Raw genomic sequence first — 19,202 nt, forward strand, 5'->3', positions numbered from 1 at the left:
AGATTTTGAACTTGGATCTTTAAGCTATCATGGTTGTAATTGCTTGCTTGCTCAAGGTAATGGATACTTTAACTGGAGAGTATGGAAGTGGGAAATAGACAAAAAGATATATGAAATGCTTTCTAACTGCCGAATTTATCAAATTGGCCATGTAAAACAAACATGTTTGGGAAACTACAAAAGTCAACGTATTATTAGCAGCAGTGCAATCTGTTGCTCTAGATAACCTTCTTCTGAATTACTCTAACAATGCAAAAAATACTGGAAAATGGTATTTGGAATCATGTATTTATCCAAGTTCACATGATCATCTACTGTCATGTCAAAATCCTCTTCTTCCCGTCTGTCAGTATTACTGTAAAATTTTTATCAATGTGTAATTTTTATCATCTATATAACTGAGCATGACATAGAGGAACTAGTTTTAGTTTGGAATTTCAATGGCCAGAAGTTCATTATCCGTGTTTTTTTGATTATTGTTGAGGTACTGACTGGAAACATACAGGATGTGACGACAAATGTTCATATGTTCTGTACACATCCTGTTGTAAATCCAAAGATAAATTTGTAACTAGAGATAGGGAGAGATCTGTTTAGTCAAGTAAAATGAGTGATACCTGCATGCATTTGTTGTGTTACAGTGAGTTCATTCAGTCTTTCCTTCAAGCTTTGCTCCATTCATGTGTTATATATGTGTTTTTGTGTATATATAATTATATATATGTTTGTGTGTGTGTGCATACATACACACATATGTGTATAGTTATGTATAAATAAAGTAGGTAAACTACTGAAGTAAAGTCTGAAATATGTTTACTTTCTCATCATAGATGAAGGCATAAAGGCACAGGTGAATCTAACCCCCTCTGAAGCCTTTCCCTGATTCTTGGTTTTATGAGGGAATGGCACTAACACATTGGTTCATTATCTTACATTCCCTGAAACAATTCCCTCATGTAGGGCTTAAAGTTCTCCTGCTTGTGCCTCACTGGACTTATTCCTATCCTTTTGCTTTTCTGTCCAGCAGCTGTTTTGGGGCTCAGACTAAAGTAATGCAAAGTCAGACCATTTTACCTCATGTGATTAGAACTATCATTAAACCCAGAATTAGAAATAGAATTACCTTTAAACCCAGGTTATGAAATTCTAAAGAGGTTTTTTCCTTTGAGGCTGGCTTTCAAGGCTGTCTTTAAGAATTTAATGTATTTGTGGCAATTCACACCTCTTTTATAGCTCTGTTCTTTGAATTGTATTACTGTGTTGCTCTGGGCTTATTTTCTGCAAGATAACCCCAGAATTTTTAGATACTTTGGTTTATAAGTTAGGCATAATTTATTCACAATTCTTCTTCTCTTTATTTTTTTTTTTCATTTTTGCAAAAGGGGAGGCAGATGGTGTTATTTCCCATACATACCCCTCCTCTTTCATTGTCTTCAATGTTACTTCTAAATAACGTCCTCTCTCTTTTCTACTAATTCATTCCCATTACTCTTATTCTCTGACGAAGTCCACTTCTCTCCAACTTGTTTGTAGCTTTACTAACTCTGACCTCATCACCTTTCATTTGATACACAAACATAGGTTCATGAAGGACGGTTTAAAATTCAAAAAGGTGCTACTAGACTGGGAAGAGGAGAACAGATTTCATCAGAGTGGATTAATGTTGTATTTTAGCTTATTTTTTTCCAATAAAACAAAGGGAGAAAAGTGATATGACTCCTCAATTAAATATATAGAAGAAGTAAACATCAGTAAGGTGAAAAAAATTGAAATAAACCCCAACAATCACATTTAAAAAGGAAGAAATCTCCCTGTGGACAATTTAGAATGGAAAACAAAACTGTCCTGGGTATCTGAACATATGGTTTTCTGGATCCTATTTTCAGTATGATTTGTGACCATTAATAAAAGAAAAAGAGTTTTCCTATGTCTTCTCATATACATGCAAATTCCTTGCTTCAGTTGCCTCAGTACCAGAGACTGTGATTTTGCAGAGCTGATGATAGACGTTATTGCATGCCATTGAAAAGCAGTGATGATAGAAAAAGTAGTAGTATTACCTGTTCTATTTTTCTGTTGGTTTTTCTGTATGTATTTGTTACTTTCCTGTCATGGTTTAACCCCAGCCAGCAGTCAAACCCCACAAAGATACTCGCTCACTCCCCCACCAGAGGAACTGGAGAGAGAATCAAAGGGTAAAAGCTGGAAAACTTGTAGGTTGAGATAAAGACAGTTTAATGGGGAAAGCAAAAGCCATACACACAAGCAAAACAAAACAAGGAATTAATTCACGGCTTCTCATGGGCAGACAGGTGTTCAGCCAACTCCAAGACAGCAGGGCCTCATCAAGTGTAACAGGAAGACAGACAACATCACTCCAAACATCCCCCCTCTCCCTCCTTCCCCCCACTTTTTACACTGAGCATGATATGGCTTTTTCCCTTCCTTTCCCTTCCCAAACCTTCCTTTCCCAAACTTTCCCTTCCCAAACCTTCCCTTCCCTTCCCAAACCTTCCCCTTCTCTATTATCCACAGGGTTTTTTTAATAGTAGATAATGTAGGTGTGAACATATTTTCATAACATTTAGGTTGTTTGTAACTTTTTTGTATCCTAAGTTGTTGCACATAATCTATTTTTAATAAGTAATATATTAATCCCACTAACATGTGGACACAAAAGATTGTAATTTCAACTTTCTCTGCATCAAGTCATTGAATTAGTAGAATTTTTTCCTCATTTTTATAAACCGAAAGTCTGTGTTTGGCTATGCTGGATTGTTCTAATATATTATAGTTCAATATTTGCTTTTTAACTAAAAAATCTTTTTCCCTTTCTTTATGTTGTTATTTCCTAGGAGCTGGGCCTTGTGATTACAGGAACTCTACCCGTCTTCAATCTAACAAGGGAACAAAATGGGAAAATTGTAAGCTGTTCCTTAAAGGGAAAGAAAAAAAAAAAACCAAGAAAAAAAAATGCAGCAGCTATTTAAATTAGATTAGTTACATTCAATATTAAAGGCCTTGAAAAATGTGCATTTCCATAGAGCATTTTGCAGTTTGTCTTGTACATCAGAAGCACGGGGGTCATATCTAGCTACCTGATAACCTTCTGGGAACAAGAAATGCAGTGCACTCCTTTTTGTCATTCTGAGTTTCAGGACATGACATTTTGTGACCCATCAGTGTGACTTGGTGGCAGTGGGAATGCATTAAGCGCTCAACATGTGGGAAGTAGAGGATATTATTTAGACCTTGCCAAAGAAAGGAATGTCCAGATAAATTTTTAACAAATCTCTGAAGCTATGACATTTCAGGGTAAAAGGCAATGATATAGAGAATTTAAATTAGTTGGTTGTAACGCTAATAGAAAAGAGCACTGTATACTTAGATTAAATTTTAAGTGCTAAATAAATACAATTGCCCATTTCTATGACTGTCTGAGATGGAATCAATTCATGTCCTCTTCACAAAATCAAAATGCTGATTTTTTAAAACAGACCTAGAATATGCTTTACAATGCATGGTAAAATACTGTACATTTGGTTTGAAACTCATGTTCACTCAGGTCAAAATATACAGAAATTTAAACAAGATATTATTTGATTCAGTTTCCCAGGTATTATGTAGACTGAGTGAATAAATGAGAATTTGATCACTACCATTTGTTTTATTTACTTTCAGAATAGGTCTCTTAGTTTCCCTTTTAAAACAAAGCAACAAAACAAACAAACAAAAAAGTTTCATAATCTTATCCACAAGACAATGCCTGGAATTGACTGAGTCTGGTTCAAAGTGAGACTACTGATTATCAAAGGATGTCTTTCTAAGAAATAAAACAGATGTGGCCTAGTACAGAGGAACAAGAGGAGAACTTGAAATCGCTCAATTTATATCTCTGCCTGAATTTATTTACAGACTGCAAGCTACCTCCTCCTATAAATTTTACAAATTTATTTAATAGGGAGAAGGGATTCAGATGATAATATGTAAATGACTGCACTCCTCTTCTGTAGTAGGAAAATAAACTACAAGTGAAGTAAATGTGGTGCCTGAGTCCCTAATTTCAAATGCTGTTGATTCTTGTAGTCACTTTTTTTTTTGTTTAGTTGGGATTTTTTTTATTCATCGTTATACCATAGCCATTAGAGTTAATTGCTTTGAGATCTCACTTACCAGTTGCCCAACCTAAACATGCAAAAGTAGCTCTATGTTTTTACTAGTAGTTTAGTATCTATGTAATTGGCAATATTATCACATCACTTTTGGTTTCATCTGTTTTGTTCTTACATATATTGTTTATTCATCCAGGAAAGTGTCCATATTCATCTTCATAAACAATTTTCATAATCCATACTAAATTTTGAATTTATTAAATTTTATTTTGAATTACTTTGACATTATTTAAAATATTTAGAATAGACACATAAGTAAATAGGCAACTTCTCAAATTGTATCTGTCAATCAAGAGATGAAGGCAAAAATAAAAGTTTACTGACTGCTGCAGTTATTCTGCATTGTAAATATGTCAAACATATACTAACATTGTGGAATCTTACCAGAATCAGCTGATTCTTGGAGTAATGGGGGTCGATGTCTCTTTGGAGGACATTAAAAAGCTGACACCTCGATTTACGGTAAGTTGCTTGCATTGTTGGTTTCTCTTTATGAATGATTTATTTTGGATTTCTGTGCATGCTTTTTCATAAGTCATATAGCAATGATTGGATTTGAGTCAAAATACCAGCAGGCTTCTTTTCATATTCTTTTTCATTGTTGTACATTTGCTGGTGGTTTTCTCTCCAGCCATATGTGTTTTTGTGTGATCTCTCCATCAGGATGCATCTGTAAAACTCAACTTTTACATTGGAGGATATATGACAAGTAATTATTTTCGTATAGCTTGAAGCACAGCTCTTTAGTTGAGTGTTTGGTTCTTAGTGTAGAGAACTCAATCATTTCAGCTAATAATAATATTTGGCATTTTTATAGGACAATTCTTTATAGAAAAGCTCTTTAATATACATGTCTGTCTGTACCCTACTCAGTACGATTGATTTATGTATGTGGACATCTAGCGCTGAAATTTCTAACCAAATAACAAGTACTGTGGAAAACAACAGCTGAGAAAGCAAAATAACATCATGAGTTTTACTCAAGGCAGATGCAAAGTCCTACATCTAGAATGGAATAATCACACGCCACAGCACAGGCTGGGACAGACTGCTTCAAAGGGCAGGGAAGGACCTGGGAGTCGTGCAGGACATGTAGAACATAAGTTAGCAGTTTGCCCTGGCAGTAAGGAAGACCAACTGTGCAGTGAACACCTGCATCAGGGGTACTGTGTCCAGATTTGGTCTTCTAAGTATAAGAAATACACTGAGGCCCAGCACAGTTGACCAAGGGTATGGAGTGCATGGTACACAAGAAGGAGCTGAGAGAGATGGGTTCAGGTTGAGGAAGGAACCTAAGAAGAGTTATGGAGAAAATGGACCTGGATGTTGCGGGAATCAAGATAGGTGTGGCAATGGAAATTCCAAATGGAATTAAGAAAAAAAAGGGAGCAGGTTGCCCAGAGAGGTTGTGGAATTATCACTGGAGGTATTCAAAGACTCTTTGAAACCTAGTCCAACTTCAAAGTTGGACTTTATTTTGAAGTTATCTTTGCTTTCAGTGAAGTGTTATAGCAGCTGACCTTCAAAGGTCCCATCAGGCTAAACTTTTCTCCAAGTTTATGATCCTAAAAAGTAAATATTAATAAATTATCCTCTCTGTGTTAATATCTGATACTTCATAATGCCCAAGGCAATGTATTTTCCACAGTGAGAAAATTTCTTGAGAACCATTAATTACTCTTTTTTTTATTACTTAAAACCTTATAATGGTGAACTTAATTTCTGCCTTTCAGCTTTGTCCAAATGGTTACTATTTTGCCATTGATCCTAATGGGTATGTGCTCCTGCATCCAAATCTCCAACCAAAGGTATGAAACACCTTCTAATTTATTTCTATATAATAAGGGGGCATTGTCAGAAAAAATCAGAAACTATAAGCTGCTGGAAGTCCAAGGGTTTTATAGAAAAGACTTCTTAGTTTTGTGGGTGTCAGAAACATTCATGGTACATGTACAGTTTTATTCAAATCCACTTTAACCAGCACAAAGGCCAGCTTTGGCTTGTATTGAATTTAGTTATCAATACAATAATTACATATATATTTTGTATGCACATGTGAAGTATTTTTGTATTTATTTTTTGTGTATTTTCTGTTTACTAGAGCGGAAACCTGAGCTGCAGAGTTGTGATGGATATAGCTGAGCACCCCTTCCCACAATATTAGATTTTTAGTAGTTTAACTTGAGAAAGATCTTTCTTCTTTAAAGATGAAATTTTTATCTAAATGTGATTAGGACACATCTTTCCCCAGATTTCAGGAAAATCAGAACCAAATATTTCAGTCTGGCTCTTTATCCATTAACTGAGTCCTGACTGTGTGGAGGCTCCTGCATTACATGTAGCTTCTCAAATATCTTGTCACTCTGATTTTAATGAGAAATTTCAATATGAATAGATGGAGTTTTTTCCTGAAATCCTAAGTTTAATCTTTGTTTTAATGAAAAGTTTCTCCATATGAAACAATCTTCTATTTAGTGGGCTTTTTGAAAATTCTCATATTTTGATTCCACTGGAAACATAATTTCAGTAAATTTTGTCTCTTGAATTCAAAGAGCAGAAATGCAGGATTATATAAAAGACAAAGGCAAAGTTTATTTAACTAAAAAATAAATAGAAAGATCACTCTGGATGGACAGAAATGTACAGATTCTTTACAGGTAAAAAGTTAGAAACAATAATAAATCCCTGTAAGTATTAGGGACTAAAGAATATATCCATGTAGTTCAGTTGTCAACACGAACATTTATCTCATTGAGATGTTTTGAGCTGTTTATCACAGAAGCACAGAATATTCTGACTTGGAAGGGACCCACAAGGATCACTGAGACCAATCCTTAGGCCTGCGAAAGACCATCCCCAAGAGTCACACCACCTGCCTGAGAGTATCATTCAAATGCCTCTTGAACTCTGTCAGGCTTGGTGCTGTGACCCCTGCCCTGGGGAGCCTGTTCCAGTGCCCAACCACACTCTGGGTGAAGAACCTCTTTCTAATATCCACCCTAAACCTCCCCTGACACAATTTTAGGCCATTGCCTTGGGTCACCACAAAGAAGAGATCAATGCCTGCCCCTCATCTTCTCCTTGTGAGGATGTTGAAGACCCCAGTGAGATGTCCCCTCAGTCTCCTTTTCCCCAGGCTGCACAAAGGACTCCCAGCAGCTCCTCATGTGTCTTCCCCCAAGGCCCTTCACCTTACATGAATAACTAAGATGAACACAAACTGTCAATGCAGATGAATAAGGCCAGTAAGGTTTTTGAGCTTTAGTGCCATCCTACTCCTATGTTATCTTTTAGTGCATAGTACACTTGAGAGAAAATTCTTGATGGAAGCCTGTATTTTCTGCCTTTAGGCAAGGAAATAATATATATTTTTTTAATAAAGTGGATGTATATCATCACTTTTTTCCTCCCAGCCACATTCCTAGGCAAGATTAGCAGCAAGTCCTTGACCTGTGCAACTTTCCTTCTATAATCCTGTCATAGCTACAAGAAGCAAACCCTCTTTTCACTGCTTCACCATCTTTAATTGTCAAAGACAGAAAAAGAAATTAAGAATTCATCTACGTATTTTAGTAATTAATTTAATTCTTAAGCTGGGGGAAGTCCGCTTTGTGAATATTTGAATTAATTTCCTAGTGAATTAATTAATGTGTTTGAAATCTTTTGCCAAGTGTATAATGCAAGAAGAAAGAAAAAAGTGCTTCTGAAGAAAAGAAAGAATAACTCGATCATAACTCTTAAAGAAATATCCCTTTTGAGTTATTTTTAAAGTCTCTTTTAAAAAATAAAAGGAAAAAATGGAAAAGAAGGTTTTTATATAGACTTCAGAATTGAGAAGGACTTCAGTTTCTGGATATCTGGATTGGGTTTTCATGTTTTAAGAAATGAAAATTTTGATTGGACAATTTTGATTGGTGAAATATTCAGAGACAAATATATGCATCATTACTGACCCAGTCTTTTCTCAATTAGAGACTATAGTAATTCAGATGATGACAAGTGGCCTATTTACCTTTTTCTTATATGCAAATAATCTATCTTTTCATTAACAGGAATAATATAAGAAGAAACAATGCAGTATTCTCATTTTAGACATACTCTTGTGAGAAACTGATGGATATAGATTATGTTCATCTCGTATATGCTGTTATTTTGCAGTATAGGATTATAACATTGGAGAATAAAAAGCTTTGTTACTTCTGCTCATCTGAACTAATCCAGGCAGTCTGAGATGGATTATTAGGATACTAGTTGTCATGATTGCTCTGTATAGTTTTTTCTTCCTAAAGGGATATGGAAATTTAGAGATGCTTTCCCATACTACTCAAATATTTGATTTAGATTCTGCTTTAAACAGAATATTTTATAAGTGATAATTTTTATGTTGTAGAATAATGTCTAAACGTAATATTAAGCATTTGCATTATTATTATTGTTATTGTTGTTATTAACAGTTACACAGACTAGACTTTTTCACTCCCAGTTTGTTTGGGGTGGTGCATGCTATTCAGCCTGATACAAGAACTACGTTTTAAAACTAAGGTACACTACAACGACAGATGTATTTAGAATTCATGGAGTTTCTTTAACATGCCATATTAATTTTAGTTGAACCTCCTGGTAGCTGTTAATGTATTAACCAACAACATCTTAACCCTCTCTGCCAGCAATTTTTCAATAGATGTAAACTAAAACATAACTACATCTTTACCTTTGAAGAGGTGAGGGTTTCTTAGTCTTCCAATGCTTCCTTCTTCTGAGTGTCTTCTGCTTTCCTTCTGAAATTCTGTTTCCTTAAATCTCAACTGGTTCAACACAATATTTTGATGAGTTGTCCTGCAGTATTATCTCACAGGAAGAAGGCCCTAGAAATTTAGAACTTGTAAAGCTATTTACACAGCTGCTGAAAGTTAACAAAAACAATTTCAAAAGCATAATAAAATCATAAAAAAGTTTGGCATCATGTTCTTATTTGCACATGAAAACTATGTCAAAGCATAACATGAGAAATCTTCTTTTTCCATTATTTTTCAGTTTAGTATAGTTTTAAACTGCTTAAAATGCCATTTTTTATTTTTGTGTAGTTATATTACAAGGGCTTCATTTTATGTTTCATTGCAAATTTTGTTTGTGTATCTCTGTGTATATGCATGTATTTTTCCCATTGTCTTGGGAGAGAACAGGTGGATATGCCACCAAATAAACATAGTCACTGAAGTGAATCCATTAAGCATGTGTTAACAAACTTAATCTTAATTAGATTTTAAAAATAGCAAATAATTCAACTTTTCAGTCCATTCTAAAGATTAGCGTCCTTTTGTTCATTTTTACTGTGGTTCTGATCAAAATTCATTTAATAATAGTTTTAAAAATCCATATGCCTTCAGTGAGGTCCAGTATTTTGTCTTCCAGTTTGTAGTTATTTAAGAAATTAAAGAGGACTTGGGTTTGAAGAGCAAATATAACAAAACAAAAAGTGAACTATTTACGTCCTATATTTTATGCTGTCAGAGTATGTGGGAAGGAGAGCTCTCTGTTAATTTAATTCATATTAACGTATTCCTGGGTTTTATTTCCCTAGACAAAACCTGTATGTAATTCTGACAGAAAGCTCAGAACTCCTGATCAGAATGAGGGCTAGTCTCTGCTTCCAGTAAATGTACACTGGAGAGTATAGATGTTGAGGAAAACCTTCTATTCTATAAGTATGCTGTTTACTAATAGTGCAAAAATATAAATTACTGCTTTTTTGTTACTTCAGCAAATTGGTGTGGGCATACCAAAAGTTAAATTGAGAAAAAGGAGACCCAATGTACAGGTAACTTTGAATGGAGGTGATTAGTGCATTAGAATGCATAGACCTGAATATAATTAGAAAGCTTTTGCCCTGCTTACTAGGAAAAATCTAACTAGAGAATTGTTTACTGTGACAAACAGCTTCCAAAGCATGAAGCTTGCATTCTTCCTGGTTTAAATAATAGAAAACATGCTATTGGCTGTAGTGAAGGGCATTCCATTAAATTATGGTGCTTTACTAATAGGTGCTAATTAGAGTCATGCTGTAAAACTTCTTCTTTGGATTTTGAAATTAATTTGAATACTGGAAATAAAAAGAGACTGCTTGTGCTGGCTTTGCTTGCATATACCCAAAGTCAAGAGAAGATCAGAAGATCATTCTTATGGCTTTATTGACAAGGTTTATTGTATGGTATATGCTGTTTAAGATGACTGAATTTTAGTGAGCTGTTCAGGTTTTTTCCTTGGGAAGTCAGGGTAGGGTATATGTTCTATCTGCTATTTACATTGGATTTCTCAATTTGGCAGACTCAGGTCCAGAGAATTAATTGCTGTTAACCTGAACAGGGAAATTAGTCGTGTTTATGTAATGCAGTCCCTGAGCAGAAATCACTTAGAGAAAACATAAAAATCATTAAAGAAATAAACTAGCTATGTAACTAGCAAAATAGTGAACTTAAATACAGTATGTTATGTTAATTTCTAACATATATGGGAATCTATAATGCAGTACCTGTGGCCTTCATAGCAAGTAAAACCTGGTGTAAAATACTGATCTAAGTCATCTCAGTGATTTCACCAACTTTGGGGTGGTTGCTTTTATACCACTTGTAGAAGACCACCTCTGTGCTGGACTTTTTGTTTGTGCACTGCAGAAAGCAGCACTGGAACATAAAAGAATGTCAGTTTTCTGAGCACACCTTGCTCTGCAGTGTGTTGTGGTGTGGTTTGGCTGGCGCTGGGTTTGCCTGGCTGTCCTTGCTGCCCAGTGAGGTGCAGCACTGGAAAAGCTCTGGGCTCCCATCCACTCCAGGTGCTCCTTTGTCTCCATCTGTGGCCCAGGATTTTGCTGAATCCTTACCATCATTTCTTTTGAAAGCCTAATAGCCTGTGTCTTCATTAGTACCACAGATAAGAGTAGGAACTAAGTTCCTGCAACACAGCAAAGAAGTCCTTCCCCTTCCATAGAATTTGTGAGAATAGTGACCTCCCAAAACACGACAATGATATTTTAATTTTTTTATGTTGCTGCACCAGTTCTTTCTTTCTTTGTTTCCTTCTTGAGTTGTCATTGAAATTATAGATCCTTGCCTTTATTTGTCATGCTGAAAGTGGACTGCACTCCTTTTGTTTGCATGCTTCATTGCTAGTGATTTACTTCTGTTTTGTTAAGTTGTGCTGGTGAATGTGGTAGTGTGCTTACTCCAGTCATGTTACATTCATGACTGGATAATGAGAAGAGCAAACTGAAATGTAAGTTTGTTTCTTCATGGCTTGGAATAAACCCCAGTAAATGGCAACCTCGGAAATAAAAATTATGGAGCCCAAATAATGGTAAAAAACACACTTCTTGGGGGAAAAGATATAAGGGGGAAATAGTCTTCAATTTAAAATATGGGTTTAAAAATATTCTAATTTCAAGTCGTTTTCTTTTAGCCTTAGGCACATCACAGAATGTATTTATAGATGGTTTGTTTCTTTGCCTATTATAAGTCATTAATAAGTATTATATAAAAATGTGCAGTGGTGCAACATAAGTATTAAAAAGAACAAGAACAGTTAATGCATAGTTGAATTTTGTCAGACTGTTAAAATTGACTATTTTTTCTTTGGGACTCCTTGACTATGGTAGCCCAGGTTATCATTTGAAATGACTGTTGATCTTGATTTGATGTGATGGCTTTTTTTTATTTTTCTTTTTTTTTTACCATTTCTTTTCTTCTCTGTTCCTTTGTGTGTTGGAATGGAATGTGAACTTCGTAAATGCCTCCCATGCCAATGCCTTCATGCATGCTGTTTGGGTTTGACCATGCTATTCATTACCCATTGCATGTAAGATATGTAAATTTTTATTTATTTTTTCATATTAGCCTTTTGCTATTTCTTTTGAGAGTGTGGATTTGTTGGTGGGTGGAAAGCAACTGCATAACAATGATTGAATTGCTTTGAAATAGTAGAGAGCATATGTTAATGTTATTATATTAAAGTTGCTAGTTTTATCTATCCTCAGTAAAAAGAAATGTAAAAATTTCCCTGAAGTTTTCAGTAAATATTTAAAAGAAATACCCAGAACCTTTATCTGCAATCCTTCCAGTGCATATTCTCTTTCTGAGAATAAATTTATTGGCTTTTCTCTTAGCAGACAGTAATGGCTTCTAGCATTATTCTGTATTACAGTCTTTAAAATAAGCACTACTTTTAAGTTCTTAACGCTCCAGACTATTATATGAAGGCATTTTCTACCAGCTCTGCAGGGTATTGTTTTCTTCCACTATGAACTGGAAATGCATACATAAATTGTGATGAAACATGCTTGCATTCTTTGATAGAATAGTCACATGTACATTTGTCAGGTAACTTTTCCACAGAATGTTATGATAGAAGAAATATAATCATAATTTTGAAGGAAGGGACTTTAGTCTACCCTGTAAATGTTACTATAGGTAAATCACTGAAATCTCTTAACAATGTCATTGTCAGAAATTACACTAGTCTTGAAATAATAGTGTCAGCTAGTGACAAATTTTGTGTTGCTAATTGTGTGAGAAACAGCCCTCAATTCCTGAGAAAACTAGGTGCTGAGATCCTTTCATGTATGAACAGGGCTATTACAGAAAGCAAATAATTTTCAATCAAAAAATTAAGAAAACTTGACCTTTTTTTTTTTTTTCATTTTCTACTCTGAACTGTAATATTTAAATGGTTAAATCATATATTGCCATACTTCTTTTTCTAAAGAAATGCACTCACTTTTAGCTGGATGCACTAAATAACTGTGTTTATTATGGACTCACTTATGGGTGATGAAGATTGATGATTTTTACACCACACACAATTTAAAGTCAATGAGGCTTAGGCAAAATTACTAAAAAAAAAAGTTGGATTCCTTACAATTCATATGGAAGGTGGCTTTGGCCAAGTAAGTGCAGGCTGCGACTGAGAAAGGAGCCGAGGCCGGAGGGTGATCTGGTCGTGTTCAGGAGAGCTCCAGTGTTCTTCCCACACTCCTCTGGGGCCAGGGTTACTACAGATGCAGACCACCATAATTCTCTGCGCTCTAGAGTTGAGGGTTGACATCATTTACATTCCTTAAGTCTGGAAGCTTGGGTTTCAGTATTTCTGTGCTACAGGTTTCCATCTCCTAAACTGAGATAACAGTACTGATGTCAAGAGAAATGCTTTCAAAACTGCAAGACATTCAGAGAACACCTTTTGAGGTGCCTTTTTGAGTCTTGAACCATAGTCCATTCCCAGTCATAACAGCAAGTCTTGTAGTCTGCTCTTGGCAAAACTGCTGAAGGGTACAGTTGGCTGTACCTGTCTTATTGGAAACACCTCCCAAATTCATCTTTCCCTTCTAAGGGACAGGACATCTAGTGAGACATTCGTATCTGTGCTCTGATGTGTCTGCTCCACCTGTACAATCTGTGACATACCAGGAGAAGGGGAAGCAGCATCCCAGCGTGAGATCCATACATAACAGGCTGTGGACAGACACTGGCAATTAGTGTTAATTTGATTTTCACTTAGCCAATTAACCTCTCTACCCAACAAAATAAAATAAAATGAGCTAGGGGCATTAGTAGTGCTAGAGGAGATTAAAATAGATGGGTAAGTAAAACCAGTTAAGTAGGTTACTTTAGAATGAAAGGATTAGAATGATTTTTAACATTACAGTACTCTGTCTTTATTATTTGATTATTCAATATCTTCTGCTTCAGAATCCTAAATCCCAGGAGCCTGTTACGCTGGATTTTCTAGATGCTGAATTGGAAAATGATATTAAAGTTGAGGTAAATAACCTATTTTCTTAGTACCTGTTGCTGCTTGTATTTCAGTGTATAATGATTGAGAAGCAATACATGTTCTAGATTTTGAATGGAAATTTATTTCACTATAAATGAATTTTAAATTTGATAAGAAGATGACTTTATGGAGATGAAACTATAATTAGACAAATTAAGTTCCAGTGTTATTCATAGGCAAAGGCAATGAATTATATTCCTATCATTTTGAAAGATACCATGATTTCTATTTAAATTAGTCTTCTTCATAAAGTAACAATTCCTTGAAAGGGGAGAGGAATAGAAAAAATTTTCAAAACAGAACACTTAATAATAGAATATCAAAATATTATTTGAAATGTTTTAGAAGTGTTTTCCTATCTCTTATTAACACAAGATTTTTACTGTGAGAAAGAGAACTGAGAAAAAAAGTTAAGTGTTGACAACAAGTTAATTCCTCTGTATATTTTTCAGTTACAGATTTTGCAATACATTCAGAAATCAGAATTTCTTCACTTAGTTTGAAATTGTTCTTTCATGACATTAACTAGTGTTCCTCAGTATCTTCATATTCTGCCTTAAGTTTCCTTGAAATGGCTGCTTCAGAGAGAAGTTTCTCTCAAACTGGTACAAAAATGTTTTTGTGAATCAGCAGTACTACATCACAAAGATGTGCTGGGAGGCACAAGGAATGCTAGACACAAGTTGTGACTTTCGTATGCATTACTGTTTTCTGTGTTTCTATGAAATATTTTGAACACTGAAAAGATTATTCATGTTACATGCAACACTTACACCTTTTTTTCTTTTTTTTTTTTTTTTCCTTTTCCCTTTTCTTCCATACCAATAGATCCGGAAAAAAATGATAGATGGAGAAAGTGGAGAAAAAACTTTTGAAACACTGGTCAAGTCCCAAGATGAGGTAAGAAAGGAACACAAGGAGTTACAGGAGAAAACCAAACCAGAAAAATACTGTGAAATGGTGAAATGCTGTGATGTTCATTTTGTAATGACAGTTTGTACCATTTTTCCCTCTAGATTTGCTATTTTGACTGGCTTACAGTAAGAAAAAAAAAATTATGTACTTAAGAAAAAAAGAATTGTTTTGTTTCTTGGTTTCTTTGGTGCATCATTAATCAGGCAGTTGTTGATGAGGTCTTACACTCTGTTCACCAGGAAATGGACCCAGCCTACTTCTGTGTATGAATCCGAAAACAAAGTGCTTAATTTGCTTGTGGAGAAGTCTGAGGATGGGTTTGGTGGTTTATATTGTGGTTGAATGGGAAGAAAGTATTGAGAAAAAAAGTAAATTTTTTATGGCATAAATGAAGACTATTTGGATAAGCAAATTCATCTTACAATTATACCATGTACTTTCTGTACAGTTTGTTGAGTTCTTTATTTTAATGCCCAAAATGCTTATTCCTGAGAAACATTGCTACTGTTTTCTTTAATGCACAGCAACATTTCCTAGCAATAGGAAATACTCAAAATTGATCCTTTAATGTGTGCTCTTCTTCTCTGGGACTTTATTTAGAAGAAATCAGTACTGGTGTTCTAAAGGAGCAGTTCTGGCCAGAGCATGCCCCCCAGTTACAGTTCTACAACAGCTTCTTGAAACTTTTTTACTCTGAATATAAAACATATAACTAACAATGACTTAGCAGACACTGCACAACCTTATATATAAGCACACTATAACAATACTTGGCAGAATTTCTTGGAACTGTGCAGTTAATTTTCCATGTATGGTATTAGCTGTCCTTTCCTGTTGATCTCCTGTAACTTTGACATTGCAACAACTCTGCTGTTTGTACTTAAATGTCAGAATGTTCCAGAAGAAATTTCCTCCTTCTCAGAAGACATATGCTGTAGAAAGAAACTAATCAGGTTAAATTGATAGGAAATGGGCCTCAGATAATGGGGGTGTGGGGGGCATATTCTGTTAAAACCAGCACATTCCTTACTTATATTCCATTCAACATCTTAACTGGTATTAACTTTTATACTACTTTAAATTTTGGCCAAATGACACCAAATGACTCCCAATATTGAACATTCCCTCTTACCACTCCTCTAAATCAATCCTACATTGAGTGAAGATTCTTATATTCTTGTTCTCACTTTGACAGAAAGAAGTTTTTTATATTCCTAGTCTATTTTTTCTTTAAACATGGTAGAAACTTACTTGTGTTCATGGGTGAAAATCAGCAGCAGCATCCATGTTGTCTTTGCTAAATAAGACTGAAAATAGAGCTGAATTTTCTCAAATGTCTCAGTAGTTCATCCATGCTGTGATTTCAGAATGTCTACTTAGTTCATGGTCAGTTGGATCTGCAACAGGCCTTTGGAGACATACTTAGAAGTATTGAAAGGCTGCAATAAGCTCTCCTTGGAGTCTTCTCCTCTCCAGGCTGAACAACCCCAACTCTCTGGGTCTGTCTTCATAAGAGAGGTGCTCCAACCCTCCCACTGTATTTGTGGCCCTCATCTGGATCTGCCACAGCAGGTCTATGTCTTTTCTTTACTGATGACCCAAAGATGGACATCTCATAACTATTTCTCAACTTCTTAGTATCTGCACTGGATTTAACAAAGCACTCTGCTTCTGATGGTGCAATTTAACAGGAGTGCAAATAAGGACAGGACACCATGCTTAAGTTCTTCAAAACTGTGCAAGGTGATCTTATCTGAAAGATGATTATAATGATGATCATATAATCATGTAGATATCAGAATTACATTAATCTCTTTTAGGAAAACCAACTCAACTGAGGCCTTATGCACTTAAGTTGTCCAGATACAAAGCATGCCTTAAAGTTATGGTCCTTGACCCTGTGGAGTTCTGTGATCTCATTAAATGTGCCCACACCACTTCTCTGTATCCAACTTCATACTGCTTTTCACCACTTTCCATGTTCTTCTAAAGCAGAGACCTGTATCAGCAGTCCCCTTGCCTTCTGTCAGGACTCTGCTGTGTGCTTTCTCACAGTAAAATGCCAAAACCAAGCTTTACAATGCTGCTTTACAATCTCTGGGTAAATCCTGCTGAGTGAAAAAAAATGCGTCTTTTCCTGAGTGGTTCCACTGGTGGAGGGTGGCGAACTAATAGGTCCTTATAGGGCAGAGAGGATAAGCCCCACTGGATGTTAGTTCTGGTCTCTCACCTCTGTCAGGAGCCCATGCTGTTTAACATGCCAGCAGCCTGTTCCTTGAAGGGAGAGTTGGTCATTCCTAACAGAGAGTCCCAAATCCTGCTGGCTTCTGTGCTGAAGGATAAACTGCTCCAGAAAGAAGAGACTCCATGCTGGGACATTTTCAGATTTATGTTGTTCTATTTAAGGAGTTCCCTTCCAAGACTATGGGTGAAAAGGGCTCTGTGTAGGTGATCAGAAGATGGAGGGTTAGAAGGTCACAAAAATACAATAACATGGTTAGAGTTGTACAAGAAATTGCTTTGATGGCAAACATGTTGAAGAAATTTCAGGCTGTTCTTACATTTCTCAGGCTTTGTGATACAAAAGACCTGAAACAGTTTGTCTTGCAATTTGCCCAAAGAGGGAGGGAGGGAGGGAAGCATTGCAAATGCTGAAATCAGTGACAGCACCAGGGCAGGAGGGAGGAATGTAACATCCCTGGGTGCGTGAGAATGTGCCAGTTACACACGGTCCAGACCACAATCTGTGTTTAAATAGAATATCCCAAGCCTTTTGATCCCGGATGCTTCAAGTGCCAATGAAATTAATTACCCTCACCTTCCCTTGCATCATGGCCCAAGATTTCTTCCTCTACCCAGACCTCTCTGAGAGAAGAAGGGAACAGCCAGAGCTGGCTGGCGATGATGACTGCTTCAGGCCATTGCACCCTCCCAGCTCCAGGCTGCTAGAACCAGAATAAAACTGCTTTAAACCACGGGCTGTGCATGAGCCATGCATCACTTAGCACTTGATAGCTTCATATATTTTCTTATAAAAAGGGCTGATGTGGTCGGTTGCTCTGAACTGACAGTTGTAGTCTTCAGGCTTAAAATTTATGTTCTTTTTGTTTTGCTTTTTGGTTTAAGTTTGCATTGCTTTCCTTTTGTATTGCAGCTGGCCCCAGCAGTGTCTTGGGAGATGACTTCATACTACAGCATAGACACTGGACTCGTAGCAAGCGTGGGTGGGGTGTGCTGGAGTCTCCCAAGGCCTCAGGGGCTTTCCAACTAACAGAGGAGATGCCATAGGAACAAAAGCATTGCCACATTTGGCAGCTGGGGTGGGCAGTAGTGAAAACCAAAGGGTCACAAAAGCTGCAATAACATGTGTGGGTTCTTTGGCAGAGATCAGCTGGGGATGAGATGGTCTCAGACCGCCCAGTAGTGAAGGTAAATGGGAGCTGATGTATGAAGATGTGTGATCTTCTTGGTTACCTTTGGAGGCAGGTTTCAACCAATTTGCTTTCAAGCATGCTCACAACAGGCTTTAAAAACAGCCCAGTTCTTCTCTTCCTTGCCTCCCACCTTGAGCGCTGCTTTTCTGTTGTGGAGATGCGTGCCCAATTTGGAGGGACTTCCAGCACTAGGTTCAAATGTCTACTTAGTCTTAAGCTGAAGTAATAGTATGGGCACATCACTGAATACAAGTAGGCTTGGATAGAAATCTCTTCAGCCGTCTTTTAACTTTAAATGTGAAATATATCAGGGCATTAGATGTTGATATATACATCTTTTTTTTCCTGTTTTTCTTTTATCCTTTTTAAAATTTTCTTTCCAAAATTGCTATTAAATTATTTACACTGTCATTCTGTACTGAAAAGCAGCCACCAAGTAATGAGAAGGTTTCAATTTATAAATCAAATAAGACACCTCTTTTCCACAACCATGGTCGTTTCCTCACTATCCTTTTACCATAGGGAAAGAAAGAGGGCAGAGATATACCTGTGGTACCTTTCACCAGTGTTTGTCATGTTGCAGTGCAACAGCTGTATAGTCTTCATTGCTGGCATACTTACAAAACTCTGATTGTAAAAGAATAATATAATGCGTTGCAGATGGCATAAAATTATAGTTTTCAAAGTGAAAAACTGAGTAAAAGGATGTCAGCCAGGTGGATCCATGATTAAATCTATGGGGAACTGTGGGTCTCTGCATATGACACTATTTTTCATACCACAAGAAAGCAAATAGTAAAGTTTATTCTAATATATTAAGTTATTTAAAAATAAACATTTACTTCAGTGTTTACTTTTT

At 36.1% G+C, this 19,202-nt stretch overlaps 1 protein-coding gene across 1 annotated transcript in view; it reads left to right on the forward strand.

Moving 5' to 3' along the window:
- Positions 1 to 19,202, forward strand: part of CACNA2D1 (calcium voltage-gated channel auxiliary subunit alpha2delta 1) — a gene marked incomplete at its 5' end in the record, with an annotated part of 351,550 nt that overhangs the window by 299,378 nt on the left and 32,970 nt on the right. Inside the window, 5 exons of the mRNA XM_027886307.1 lie at positions 2,856 to 2,924; positions 4,560 to 4,634; positions 5,906 to 5,980; positions 13,910 to 13,981; positions 14,823 to 14,894. Of these exons, the coding sequence (XP_027742108.1) occupies positions 2,856 to 2,924; positions 4,560 to 4,634; positions 5,906 to 5,980; positions 13,910 to 13,981; positions 14,823 to 14,894 (363 nt within the window). The remainder of the gene's footprint in view (positions 1 to 2,855; positions 2,925 to 4,559; positions 4,635 to 5,905; positions 5,981 to 13,909; positions 13,982 to 14,822; positions 14,895 to 19,202) is intronic.

This window comes from Empidonax traillii, unplaced genomic scaffold (assembly GCF_003031625.1).
Source record: "Empidonax traillii isolate 1590-97213 ecotype Southwest subspecies unplaced genomic scaffold, ASM303162v1 scaffold185:size1678824, whole genome shotgun sequence".
Taxonomy (NCBI): domain Eukaryota; kingdom Metazoa; phylum Chordata; class Aves; order Passeriformes; family Tyrannidae; genus Empidonax; species Empidonax traillii.